Raw genomic sequence first — 13,221 nt, 5'->3', positions numbered from 1 at the left:
ATGACAGGTCTTTGATACGGTGCACTAATACGACAGATTTCATTAACCGCCTCTGAAAACCTCCACCCTGCCACCCCGCAGCCGTGGCATTGAGCAGCATCCTGTCAGAACGACGGCTGGATGCGTGCTCAGTTCGGTCGGCTGAGTGCGCCTCCATCACCACATCGTTCGGTTTCAGGGACCCAAGATTAAGGCTGACCAACATAGTGCTGCAGTGAGCGGGCGGCTGACGACGAATCTTCTCCGCCGACCCGAGGCTCCTCCTGGTGCCTCCGCCGGCCTGAGGCTCTTGTTGGTGCTCCTGCCGACCCGAGGCTCCCCCCGGCTCCCCTGCCGGCCTGAGGCTCCTCCTGGTGCAGAGGCCGGGCCGCCGTGTGCGTCCATCCGACCCACGGCTGCCGAACATCGACAGCTGCGGCTGCAGCTGCCGAACGCCGCCAGCCGCAGCTGCTGCGTCTGCTGCCGGCTGCGTCCGACTGTTAGTCTTTCAGGCGCCAGGCGGAGCCCTCAGCGTCTGCGCGGCCGTCGGCGGACCCCGACCGGGTCGGGCGCGGGCCGGACCGATTTCTGGCCTTGCATACACGCTAACATATCAATGCCGGCCTTGGACTACTATAGACTGATGCTCTGTAAAATTGTATTTTCTGTATGGGCGTTCGTTACAATGCCGTGTCGAACTTGAAACCACTGTTGATACGAATGAAGTGACGTTAGGTAAGCTTATAACGTGACTTCCATGTATTTCGCAATAACCCACAGATTAACTGGTAACCTGGTAGAGTTTTGAGTAGCTCGCAGCTAGGAAAAGTGCCTCAGAAAATAAGGGTGTACTAATTCAACGTTTTGGATTTCCACCGCACATCATACGGACTATCTCGTAGTTTCCCACCAAACCTCAAGCTGTTTCATTCCATGCTCCTCGATTTCGGAAAGTCAAAAACAGCGCATTTCCCGCTCTTCGGCGATGGAGAGCTTGCTGCCGCTTGCTAGCTGCTAGTGTTCCCGTCACCACATGCTGCTCTCTCTCGAAGCCCAGCGCGTTTGATTTCCCCTCAACGCCAGCAGACCACACTCACATATCACTCCATGAGCCCATACTTATCGAAGCCTTAAAGCTGTCCGCTTGGAGCTGCAGTACTGGGACCCATTGGTCGCACGTCCTCTCTGGTCCGTGCGCGTCGGCTGCCCTCGCTCGCGACGCAGCCCACCCAGAGTGCCGCCTGCCCCGCCGGAGCAGGAACTGGCCGGGCCAGACGTCTGGTCCGGCAGCGGCGCCGTGGCTGGCAGCGGAGGGCCGGCGGGACGGCGACCTGCCGGTCCCGCCGACTCGTCTCCGGTCACCGGGCCGTCCCGCGTCCTGATTCCGTCCACAGTAGCTGCAGGGCGCGGCCGGCGCGGCGCGCGCTCGTCGGCCGACCACAGACGTTTGTGATATAGGGAGGCGCGGCCGGTGTGAGACGCCGCACGCAGTCAGCCGGCCGCGGGCGGCATCGACCGCGACGCAAAGGTCAGACGTGCGGCGCGAGACCGGCCGGCCAGCATCGATCGGCGCGCCGGCATCAGACACATTACCGATGGACGCCGAGCGTTGCCTTAAAACTTGATATCTTCGGCTGGTAGGTATCTGCAAGGCCCGTATGTGGATAGTGTTTGTAATTGCCAGCCGAGTGGTCCGCGTGCTTCGCTGGGACGGCGATGACAGCGCGGCCATGTAATATTAAATTGTAGGTACGTTCCCTTTGTACCTTACGGAAACCCAACATATCAGTCGTCTCCCTCCGAGGTAGCTAGACGGGTGCAGACCTTGATGGAAGCCGTGTGCGCTTGCGTTGCGTCTGCGGGTGGATTTCGAATCTCATGCGGAAATCTCGGCGGATGTGCGCGCTCGCGAGGTGCTCCGTTTGGGGCAACACGCAGCGATAATGAGCGATGCGCGCTACGCTCCGAGGCTTTTGATAGTCCTGCTCATTGATCAACACTGAATAGAGGCCTTCACTTGGGAAATTCATGCATATCAACCTGCCTGTCCCATCGATGCAAGGACGTGCTGCGAGCGATCTTGTGTGTCTGTGTGTGCTTGTGTGTCTGCTTGCTTGTGTGTGCGTGTGTGCGTTGTGCACACGCCTTCGGGAGTATGTGAAGCATTCCAAACCTTTCATTTGGCGCTGGTTTGCAATTCAACGCTGCTTGCAGTAAGCTTTGAGCATTCCAACCTTTCAAAAGGCGATACCTTCATGTACATTACCTAGTAGACTAGTGCGGAGTTCATCGCAAGTGCATCGCAAGTAAGGATCCTCCTGTTAAACCAGTTAACTAGAGGCTCGCGCGCACCGCTGAGTTTGCCATGTAAATAGGTAGCGGGTGTCGACTTGAAGTAAGACGTTATTATTCTGAGTGAGAGGTCTCAGAAGGCTGCATCCCAAAGAGTTTAAGTTGATAGTCACTGGGCGCTACACATCTGTAATGCGACGAGTGCGAGTACTTCACTTGTTGAGACACGGCAATGACACGCTGTTATGGTGCACCGCATCCATTTTATTTGCTTTCGTAGGTGAAGTAGCAGATGATATTATCAATATCCCGAAGTAGCAGCCCATATATGACCCGGCGTGTTCCAAACATTTGACGCCTGTGCCCCACCCCGCCCCTGTGACTGTCAACAGCCACAGTCGTCCCAGCAGTATGACTCTGGTGGCTCCGCAGGCTCTGGAGGTGGCCGCCAGAGTAGGCGTTCCAGCTCGGAGTGTGTTCTACACTCGCTACCTCCCGTGAAACAGCACTGATGCCTCGAGCACTAGCGAACTATTCTCGAACCAATTTTAATATTTTCTTTTGATTCGTTAAAAAACATATTTTCATGCATTTGGGTCTTGCATACTTGATGTCCCGATCCTGCAAACATGCGCTAAGTGATCAAGACATGTCTTTAATTGCGTCACGGTGTTGAGACCAGCTGCGTTGTGATTAGATCGATATAAGTTACGCTTCGATATCACAAATATTCCATTTGTTTCTCTCCACGTGAAAACGTAATTTGACATGTCATAGTACCTTAGCCTAGTCAATGATTGTCGGCATGTTTGACCTAGTTTTGTAATAGGGTTCAAGATGGTGTGAAAGGCGGCTAAATACACATTGTTGTACCAACATGTTTTAGCAATCAATTGTGAAAACGCACACGAAAGGAAGGATGCCGTTTCGTCGATCACTTGGCATAAACATGAACGTCGTCCAGAGGAGCGGCGCATCCAACATGCTGCTAGTTTCGTCGAAAGTCGAGAGAAAAACGGGAGTGAAAGACTCCGTCCGACGAATGCAAGAAAGGATTGCTCGGAAGAAATGCGCTTTCAGAGCTGTCCGTCATATGTCATGACTGCCGTGATGACTGATGATGTCATTGACTGATGGTCGCCGTCTTCTGCGACGTGATTCATTGGTTGCCTGGAACACAAACCACTGAGTGTGTCATTCGCATTAGAACTTTCGAAGTCGTTTAATAAGAGAATTAATGTGAGTCAGTGGGGTATAACGAGCCATCGGATTCTCACTTGCTTTGTAGAGGGCGGTGACGTCGCTGGTGCCCGAGATTTAAACGCTGCGCGGTCGCTAGCCGCAGAGACATCGGACATCGTCATACATATAATGAACAAACTGTTAGCGAGAGGCGCATATGACCAGCGAGCCAATTAAGCAGAATTTAATCGCAGATATTATGCTGTGCCTTGCAAGCCTATCCCACTATTCATGAAGAACAGTGCAAAGACATGGGAAGTGGAAACGTGCACAGTAATTCCACTAGATATCACGGCTGGAGCATCGGGTTTTCTTCGTATCGATAAGGAACAAACTGTTAGCGGCAGGTGCATATGTCCGCTTGACCAATCGTATGGCATTTAACGCCAAATATAATGATGCGTTAAGCCTATAAGGCCAACCATAACGATGAAATCGGCGTTGAAATTGTAAACCCTTACGCGAGATCTGCAGCAGAAGTGGGCGGACGGGACGTCGGATTGTCTTTGTACAGATAATGAAGAACCCGTAAGGGGTAGATCCATACAGCCAAGGGACCGAATCCGTGAAATTTAATGGGAAGCTCGATGTGCTAATCACAAGTAGATAAACCTCGTGGTCAAATTCAATCAGTGTAAAAAGCGAAAACAAGCACCCGTGGGCTGTTGGAGATTGTAGCCTGAATATCGGGCTACCTTCTTACCAGTAACAAGTAGATCATTACTGATACGTGAGTATATCTGTGAAGCGCTCAGGTGTAATTAAAGCGTAAGCATGTGCTTTGCGAGCTAATATTCAGCAAAGCCGTCAAAAATCCATCCGCGAGGGAAGTGAATACGCCTACGTGGGGGTGCGGTTATACTAGGGAGGAGGAACAGCTCAACAGGTTTCCTAAAATTAAGCATTCATTGCATGGCCTTGACCGGAAAAGCAACCAAAATGGCCTTCGTGCCCCCCCCCCCCCCCAACCTTACCAACTTAGAACTTCCGTCGCCCCTGCGCCTATGTGGGAGACGGCACACATATGCTACGCTCTGATCGTAAAATCCTTTTTTTACAAGTATAGGCAGCTCGGTGTTACGTAGAGCTGTATGAAACAAGGAAAGCCCATATTTTGTTACGAAAGCCCATGTCTTGCTAATTTTGTTGTTGCGGAAGACTGAACAAGCCAAAACATAGCCAGCCATGAACCAGATTCACATACGCGCGCGCATTACCCATTATTTGTTTGGATGTGCTGCCATTTTTGCCCTTCTTGCCCCTTTGATTGGGTGTGCTGCCCTAACAGGCTATGCCCAGGGATGGAGTAAATGCAATTAATGGAGCACACTGCCACCCGTATACACACAGAGATTCATCAGTTGTACAGCTAGCGCTGTTCTGGCTACAAACAAAGTTATCACAGATGCATTTATCGTGTATCGTTCGGTTTGGCCGTCCAAAATTCTACCTGCATGCCAGTTTGACGTTAAACATAGCACCGCACATGAACGTTTTACGAACGCAACGTACGTAGGTCGACACTCACGGTGGCTGAGCAGGTAGATAGAGAACGAGCGAGGAACGAGCGGGGGAAAGAGCGGAACGAGCAGACAGGGAACTGTCGGTCCCGTGAGCACGTGCGGACCGAGTATGGATGGCCTCGCAACAGGCAGACAGAGCGCGGCGAAATGAAGGCGGGTACGAACCGAACACGGCCGGCACCGAGGGCGGTTACAGACCGAGCGCGGCGGAATGCAGATACCGGGCACGGACCGGACGCGGCGCATCGGGCGCATCAAGCGCGAAAAATAGCTGCAGCAGACAACAGACTCTACACGCTCGCCATTCATTCGCACCGCTAGCCGCGGCACAACCTAGGGCGCGAGGCCGTGTAAGATCGGGGTGCATTGCAAAGTCCTTGCGCTTAAGGTTGTTACGGACATCATCATACTCGTCGCTAAATTGTACGCAATCGGCCAGCTGGATATATACATCTGCCACTAGCATTTTGCTCGTTTTCGGTTTAGACAGTGCGATGTTCTTGCCGCCCTGCGCCGAATGAGTGTCGCGTGTATGTCCTCACTTTTCAGGCCATTGCATTTAATGACTTGCCGCACAGGCTTGGAAAGCACAGCGTAATGATTCCATAAAATCATGCGTGAGCGGCTCTCTTGCTTTATGCACCTCCCGCCAACGGATCTTACACCGTCTGTATGAATAATTCGATGTTCCGGCTGCCTCCAGCACCGCGTCCGCCGCCTGGCGGCCCGCCACACTTTGAAGCCGTAGCACCAGTAGCGGCAGGCTAACCTCCGGCGGATATGAACCGGGGTCACCGGGGGTTTTGTCTCTCTTATACAGCCATGAGCTTGCCAAAAAAGGTTTGTGAGCTAAAGTTGTGGGAAAAAAGATAGCTTCATATCTTCCTGACTTATTTAGTCGAGTTGCCATCTTTATTCTTCCTATATGAGACCCGGCAATGTCGACGACCATGAACGTTTTCACGGAATTATGATCTATATAACTAGGATATCCCAATTAGTTTAAATGCTACCTATGTAACTTTGCGTATTTTTCAGAGTTCAAGATGGCGGCCGCCACCGTCTTCACTGTCGGTCAAATTTCAAAGTTTTATTGGGACGACTTGGAGTATCGTGGTATATCGCTTCCAAGGGTTTTCGAAGGTGGGTAGCTCATTTCTGCCGTAACTTATTGTATACGGGCCAGAGCCAAGGTCCAAATCGAAAGTCGAAGGTAAAACTTGTATGAATTATTCGATGCTACTGTAACTATGCGTTGAGGAGTAGAGACAATAAACAAGAAAAACTTCGCGTGTTCTTATCGCGATTCCCAAAAAGTTGATGAAATGCCAATATATTGACTTTGATTTTAAGTAAGACCCTGCTGTCTGGGAAGCAATGTGAGCCGAAAGACAGCTGTACCCACGCATCTGGGTGCAGGCTAAAATACGTAAAACCGCAAAAAACGCGATGAAATTACGTTTAAGTAGCTGATTGATGGCCTCTTGGGATCGAGTGAGATCGCTTACGTTCAGTGGGGATGACTGATCTACATCCTGCCGACGCTCAATACCATGTGCCTTGTAACAATCATTTGTGTGCTGTTTCTGTGCACCACCCCTCTATCAAGGCGCCTGCCCACATCCTCCCGGTCGGGTGCTCTCGGGCTGACTCCAAATAGTCTCTCAGCTCCTTGTGTGACTTGTTGCCATTAACTACAAAATCCACAGCACCACGACGCTCATGAGGCGGCAGCCCTTGGGGCGTTGATTCATGTCTTCCCGTCTGCCAATCTGGTGATGCCGCCACCAAACGCTGCCTTCGTCATTGTGTCCACGAAAGATCCCCTCATCAGTGTTCTACTCAGGCCAGAATACTCATGGGAGTGTGCATCATGCCCGCATGAGTGCAGTATGAGGTAGATAGGTATGCAGTTAGCTACAAATGGGGGTCGGCTGTGAAATAAGCGTGCCGCATCCCGAGAACACTGAGAGCCCTTTCGAGACACACAAGCGTAGACAGAAGGGTGTCTGGCTGTGGCAGCGAGTCGGTCATCGGCCCGGACACCACGATCACTTAGGTTTTAGGGTGGAGCCTGCCACCAGTCGGCCTTGCTGTGCGCTGAATCACGTCCTCTTGGTTGGCTTTTCAGTCTTGTGAGCTTCCGACAGTCATGCCGCGTTTCACTGCTGACTGAACCTGACGGCAGTGGACTGAAGCCATGGCTCTTCAGCGGACAGGGCTTTTGTCGGAAGCTGAGGTGCGTTCAGATTGGAAGGCCCCTTGTGGTGCTGCAGCTGCATAACCTGGTGGTTGAGTCGCAGAGGAGGCACCTTGCCATCCCCGTGCTGCTGCAGAGGCTGTACTTAAAGGCGCAAATACCTACCAAGAGCTGAGAGACTACCTGAAGACAGCTAAATAGAACAGAACTATGTGAGTGAAATGCCTCTTCAAGTCTTCACTGCTTGCGCCCATGCTCCCCGTGTAGGGCGGAGTGATGTCTTCCTCCTTCAGCAGCCCTGTCTCGAGGCAATGCTGCCGTATTTTTCCGTGGCAGATCACCACAACTGTGCTCGCTTACTGAGCTGACATGTGGGACAGAGGAAGTACTTCCCCAGCGTGCCAAGGAGCAGCTACTGGCGGGCGCGAACGCCTGGCGACACTGACGAGATCGCAGTAACAGCGGATCAGATGTTGGTTGACCTCGGTCAGCTGCTGTACCACGTCATCCATCCAGTTCCTGAGACCGCAAAAGAGCTGGCTGAAATTTCGGAGACTCGACTGGCCCACTGCACTCCTAGCTCCCTTCCTCCCCCCCCCCCCCCCGAAGAAGCTCCCGCAACTCCCTCCCGAAGAAGAAAAGCTAGAGATTTGGCCAACTTTGGTTGAAGCGTTGAAATATCCACTAGCGTGCTGGTGATCTCAACAGCGGCAATTGCTACTAAGGGGCTTCTGGATGAGGTGGCCTGTAGCTGCACGGTTGAAAGATTGGCATGCAGCATTGCACGTTGCAACTGCAACAGCCACAGCACAGGCCTTCGGCGTGCAGACCACTGCAAGTGTGAGGTAGAAATCGTATGCTTCCTACGTTCACCTTAGCCGTTGCACCAGCGAGCAGATGGACATCGGAGACACTGAAGGGCAGCTAGATGTACATAGTGATGATGACCATGAAAAGTAGCAAAGGAATGTGATGGGTGCTGGCTGGTAGTACAGGTCTCTTTAGACGCAGGACATGGTCCCTTTAGATGTCGTGACGTACCTCGAGGTCTGCCCTGGGTTTGGCATGACATTAACTGACATTAGTCGACTCCTCTTTGCCGCGATTTTTCCCTCAAGTCATGATAACTAGCCGTTTTTACAATAGATTATTGAGCTGAAACTTTTCCAGAGCCTTGCAAACTGTTCCAAGGATGCTTAATATCAACCAAACACTTTGAAAAGGACATAAATATTTTAATGCAATTTCGATCGCATTTAATGGCCAAACAGCATAACTCAGAATGAGTTTACTATGTGAGTCGAGACTCTTTATGGACATTTGTTTCTTTAGTCCAAGCCTTAAGTTCACTGAAATTCTATGAAAATACCAGGCCTGGCAACCAGCAGTGCGAACCGGTCGAGGGCGTAGGATGCTGGCTGCGCCATTGCTGTTTATATAGATGCTGTGGACAAGACTGGATTTGACGATCCTTAAAATCAAGAATCACTCATCGCTGACCACATTTAGGCACGCAGGCACCGTCAGTACTGCATAACTATGAAGAGGGACGCGGCCAGGCATCTTAACGTGTTTGTTTTGTTGGGTCTGCGTTGGGCATGCCACCGGATGTTGCTGCTTTTTAATGTGTCAAACATTTTCGGTAGGAAGAGATCTGGCATCATAAATATCCATGCAGTCAAGACCGCGCTTGAAGTCAGCACAAACCAATTCTATCAGAACATGAGCCACCAACATACGTGGTGTATGTTTTGAAATTTCTGGACAGAATTTCTAGCCGACAATCGTTTATGAAAGTTGTGCCGTCGGGACATCAACGCTGAAAAATTGTTTAAGTTTTGCAAATTTTGCACCGTAATCTTTCAAGGAAAGTGTTGTGTGCAGCATTGCGACCATAGCACGGCCCCTGTGGGAAACGAATTTTGCATTTTAGTACTTTCATCATGGCAGCGTTTTTCTGGGGAAGCGTAGACCAGGGCAAGTCGCAAAACTAATGGTGTTCAGGGTATTCTGGGTATGGTATCCTGGGTGAGTGAAAGAGAACGTAGCGCGTATTCGCCTGGAATCGGCCAAAAACCGACCGGCGCCTGCGAGCGTCGGGTTCCTGTCGCCGCCTCAGCGGCCGACCCTTGACCCTCGGCGAATCGGGAAACCAGCGGTCACGTGACGCCCCCTCCCCCCGGCACCCAGTCAGATGTAGAGCTCGGAAGACAGCGAGGGGCGAGGGCGCACATCCCACACAATCACACGACAGTGAGTTAGGGATAACTGAGCTAATTTTGAAAATCATAGTTTTCTGTTGGATAAAAATGTTATCAACAACATTTGGTAGGCAATCAGAAGAAAACAATCAGGCACTTCTGGCAGCACAAAAGGAGGAATACACAACCAGCTATGAAAGGAAAACACTTCTGCCATATTTCTAGAAACTCTGCAATACACAAGACAGGGAGATGGCCGTTGTTAATATTATAAAAATAACAGCAACCCTATCAAAATGTGCTGACAACGTTGATAAGCGGATATCTACACACGGCTATCAACTGTACAGAATCCAGTTCGGATGCGGTTGTGCTACCTAAAACAGAATAAGGTAAATCATCATACGTGAGGTGAGTCAATGCAATAGAATGAAATATAACTTAACCAAATCCATGATGCCCGTTTGGAACGATTCAATGTAGAAGCACTTTGTCAGTGGCTTTTGGTCAAGGAGCTCGCCCTTGAGTACAGGAGTATAGGACCGCATTAAGCCGGAGAGGTTTGCCCCTGTTCCTCCTCCTCTCTTCCTCCCTGGCATCAAGCCTTCCCCTCTATTGGTGGACGTGAACCAAAGAAATTCTGCCAACCATAGACTATTCAGGTTCATTCAAATTGTAATGAAGGCAAACATGATGTCCATGTGAAACGACACACATGCACAAACCACACACACACACACACACACACACACACACACACCACACAAACACCACACACACCAACACACACACACACACACACACCAACACACACACACACACACACACACACACACACTATATATATATATATATATATATATATATATATATATATATATATATATATATATGCTTGAGCCAGGGAGGAAGAGAGGAGGAGGAATATATATATATATATATATATATATATATATATATGTATATATGTATCTATATATGTGTGTGTGTGTATGTTTGTGTGTGTGTGTGTGTGTGTATGTGTGTGTGTGTGTGTGTGTGTGTGTGTGTGTGTGTGTGTGTGTGTGTGTGTGTGTGTGTGTGTGTGTGCGTGTGTGTGTGGTGTGTGTTGTGTGTGTTTGTGTGTGTGTGTGTGTATGTATGAATGTTGTCAAATGTTCGCATTCAAGAACATTTTATTAGTGCATCTTCACGAAGAGCCTCTCTTCGAGTGGTCCACCTGCTCCTGCATCCGTGGACCAATGGCATGCAAAGTCGCCAATGCTTCAGCCTTGCGTAAGAAGCCACAAGACTGTAGATGCAGTTTATTAACACAGCAGCACGAGATGTCGCTCTTTAAATTGCACGCGGCGCTTATGACTTAAACATAACATTACCGATAGATAAAAACATGTGGTGATCATGTCACGTAAACACAGGACGGCCTTTTCAATGGGTTTCTTTCCTAATCCCCAGTCGTGAACTATTGAAATCCAGTCTGGTCCCATAGTCGAATCTGACGGCTGACTCAGGTACACCCGAACACATAACACCTCTGGTACACTTGTTGATCACGTTAGATCTGGGCCACGTCTGGGCACAAGCTGACCTCGGCAGTCGATGCGCCCTTAAAGGCAATGTTCCACACTTGAAGATGTGGAAACGATATGACGAAATAAGCTCGCTTATAACAAATGGCTTAGTTTTAAGTGGAAAAGACTGTTCTAGACAGCACGGTTTCTGTATTTAGTAATTATGTTCCTCAATGCGTCATTGATTGATAACGTCATCGTTCCTTGCACAACATGAACACACAACATTCAAGACGGTTATTTCAGCTCAAAACCTTACACAAATGTGGAACGTACCCTCTAAGGACCAATAACTAACAGCCATCGATGCTGCTTCCGTAGCCCAGTTATATTTAAAATTGACATGTGTTGCCTTATTTGAGCATAGGTAACCAACATAATCTGGCTCACTTCTGCTGAGATGGCCGGTCATCTGCAGTGGTCGCTGAAGGAACATACCGTCACAATCTCCCCGCAGATTCGTGAACTCCTGACGAGATGAGGAAGTCCTCCACCTTATCACAGCTGGTTATGCAGTCGCCGGGGAAAGAGGTAGCTATAGTGACCCATCTGTTCGAGCAGTCCTTCCTCCGAAATGCACGTCAGGCCGTCCGGCACCCTCTCTACCAGGTCCACTCCTAGCACATCCACAGAGTTCGCGAATGATATCGACTTTCCCACCTGCCGCAGAGGTGGCGCCCTCCTTCCTGCTCAGCGAAGCGCCCGCACTGCCATCCACCGGCGAAAACGCACACATCTGCACCCGATGTGGTTGACTTCTTGGTTAACCGACAGGCGGCAGGATAGATTTCCAGTCGTCAGCTGTCTGTCCACTGTCGCGCATGAAGTGACGGTGTTCATTGTCTTCAGTTTCTTCCTGTAAGTTCATCAGAAAGAACGTACACGAGCTCAAGAGAACCATTGCGCCAGAGAAGTAAAATCCCGCCTTGAAGGAGGCTTTGTTGATGTAAGCTGTAACGAACAAATTTCATGTGAACATAACATTTGGCAGATGACGCGAACAGTGCATCTCATCCGCCCTGTTCTCCTCTGTCTTGCTCTTTCCTGCATCCTCGCGACGCCCCGCTCTGTCTGGTGCAGGCTGTATGCGCCAGCCACAAGTGAGCCGAAGGGCTCTGGTGGGACACCCGTCAGAGCGCCCAGCACACACCCCGAAGAGGGGTCCCTGCACCGGCTTACGTCATAGAAAAGGCCTAAGACATTGCTTTGATGCTTAAAATTTGAATGATCGTTAAGGTTTGCGCTAAGCGGTACGTTCCGAAAAAAGTGTTGATGGGTGTCATTTTGTCAGTGACCAGCCTTGAACTGTAAGAAGTCCATGGAAGATGACTGTTGTGGCCCCTGCTGTAAAACAATTCAAAATGAGCATCAGAAACTACCCCACAAAGCCAACCATCCAGCAAAAACGCAGGTTGGTTTTGACCTCGCTTTTATCTCCACACCTGACCCTAGGTCAATGAAGTTTAATATAATCCTCAATTCAATTTCTTTTCTTTTCTAAGAATATTTCAGAGATGTGTGACTTTGTACAACACTCTGTTGTCGCATCAAATGGACGATTCCCTAGCAATTCCGTTCGCTGACAGCCACGGCCTGGCTTTGACCTGCCTTAAGTCAGAAATCTTACAGGTCACATCTTTTTTATAAAAAAGCTGCATGGCCCATAGCTATGCAAAGTTTTGCGGTTATATGCCGTTCGAAAATCATGCTGATAGAACCTTCGGGAGTGGCGAAATTAATCTACCCAATTCTTAATTAAAGCAATCTATTCCGACCTACCCGATCCGTGTTGGTGTGTACGTGATGAAATGCCAATAACAAATTCCAGATAGCTATACGCGAAGATCAAGCCAGTGAGATGTTGTGTTACCACCTGTAAGAAATCGCGCCCTTAACTCAGTTGTCAGTGCTCCCTTCCCGTTGTGAAACTATGGGCACGGCCCGCTAAATACCCTTCAAGGGTTGACTCCTGTAAGAAAGACCAACTGGGATTATTTACTGCAATTACGGTTAGTTAGAAGCTGGTAACGTATTCTGAGTGTTTTCACTGATAGCACTTTTCAACAGGTATTAAGTTGTGGTCAGGTAGGAATAAGTTATGAATATAATGTACCACCTTCTTCTTCTGTATGTTTTCGCAAGCTACTGTGTGTTGTTAACATCTATACCTTACATGAGGGACATTATTTTATCAAATTACGTAAACATGCCTA

At 49.6% G+C, this 13,221-nt stretch overlaps 2 protein-coding genes across 2 annotated transcripts in view; both read left to right on the top strand.

Annotated features, from left to right (window-relative positions):
* Positions 1 to 2,855, top strand: part of LOC119101174 (protein couch potato) — a 37,025-nt gene extending 34,170 nt beyond the window's left edge. The window contains exon 8 of the mRNA XM_037224455.1: positions 179 to 2,855. Coding sequence (XP_037080350.1) covers positions 179 to 192 — 14 coding nt within the window. The 3' untranslated portion in view covers positions 193 to 2,855. The remainder of the gene's footprint in view (positions 1 to 178) is intronic.
* The window catches only part of LOC119100328 (proteasomal ubiquitin receptor ADRM1-A-like), a 17,504-nt gene continuing 6,965 nt past the window's right edge, over positions 2,683 to 13,221 (top strand). Inside the window, exon 1 of the mRNA XM_037223432.1 lies at positions 2,683 to 2,724. Within this exon, the coding sequence (XP_037079327.1) occupies positions 2,683 to 2,724 (42 nt within the window). The remainder of the gene's footprint in view (positions 2,725 to 13,221) is intronic.

The sequence above is a fragment of the Pollicipes pollicipes genome, unplaced genomic scaffold (genome assembly GCF_011947565.3).
Source record: "Pollicipes pollicipes isolate AB1234 unplaced genomic scaffold, Ppol_2.1 Scaffold_4881;HRSCAF=5763_pilon_pilon_pilon, whole genome shotgun sequence".
In the NCBI taxonomy this organism is placed as follows: Eukaryota; Metazoa; Arthropoda; class Thecostraca; order Pollicipedomorpha; family Pollicipedidae; genus Pollicipes; species Pollicipes pollicipes.
The sequence above is the reverse complement of the archived record's forward strand: the minus strand, read 5'-3'. Positions and strand labels throughout refer to the sequence as shown.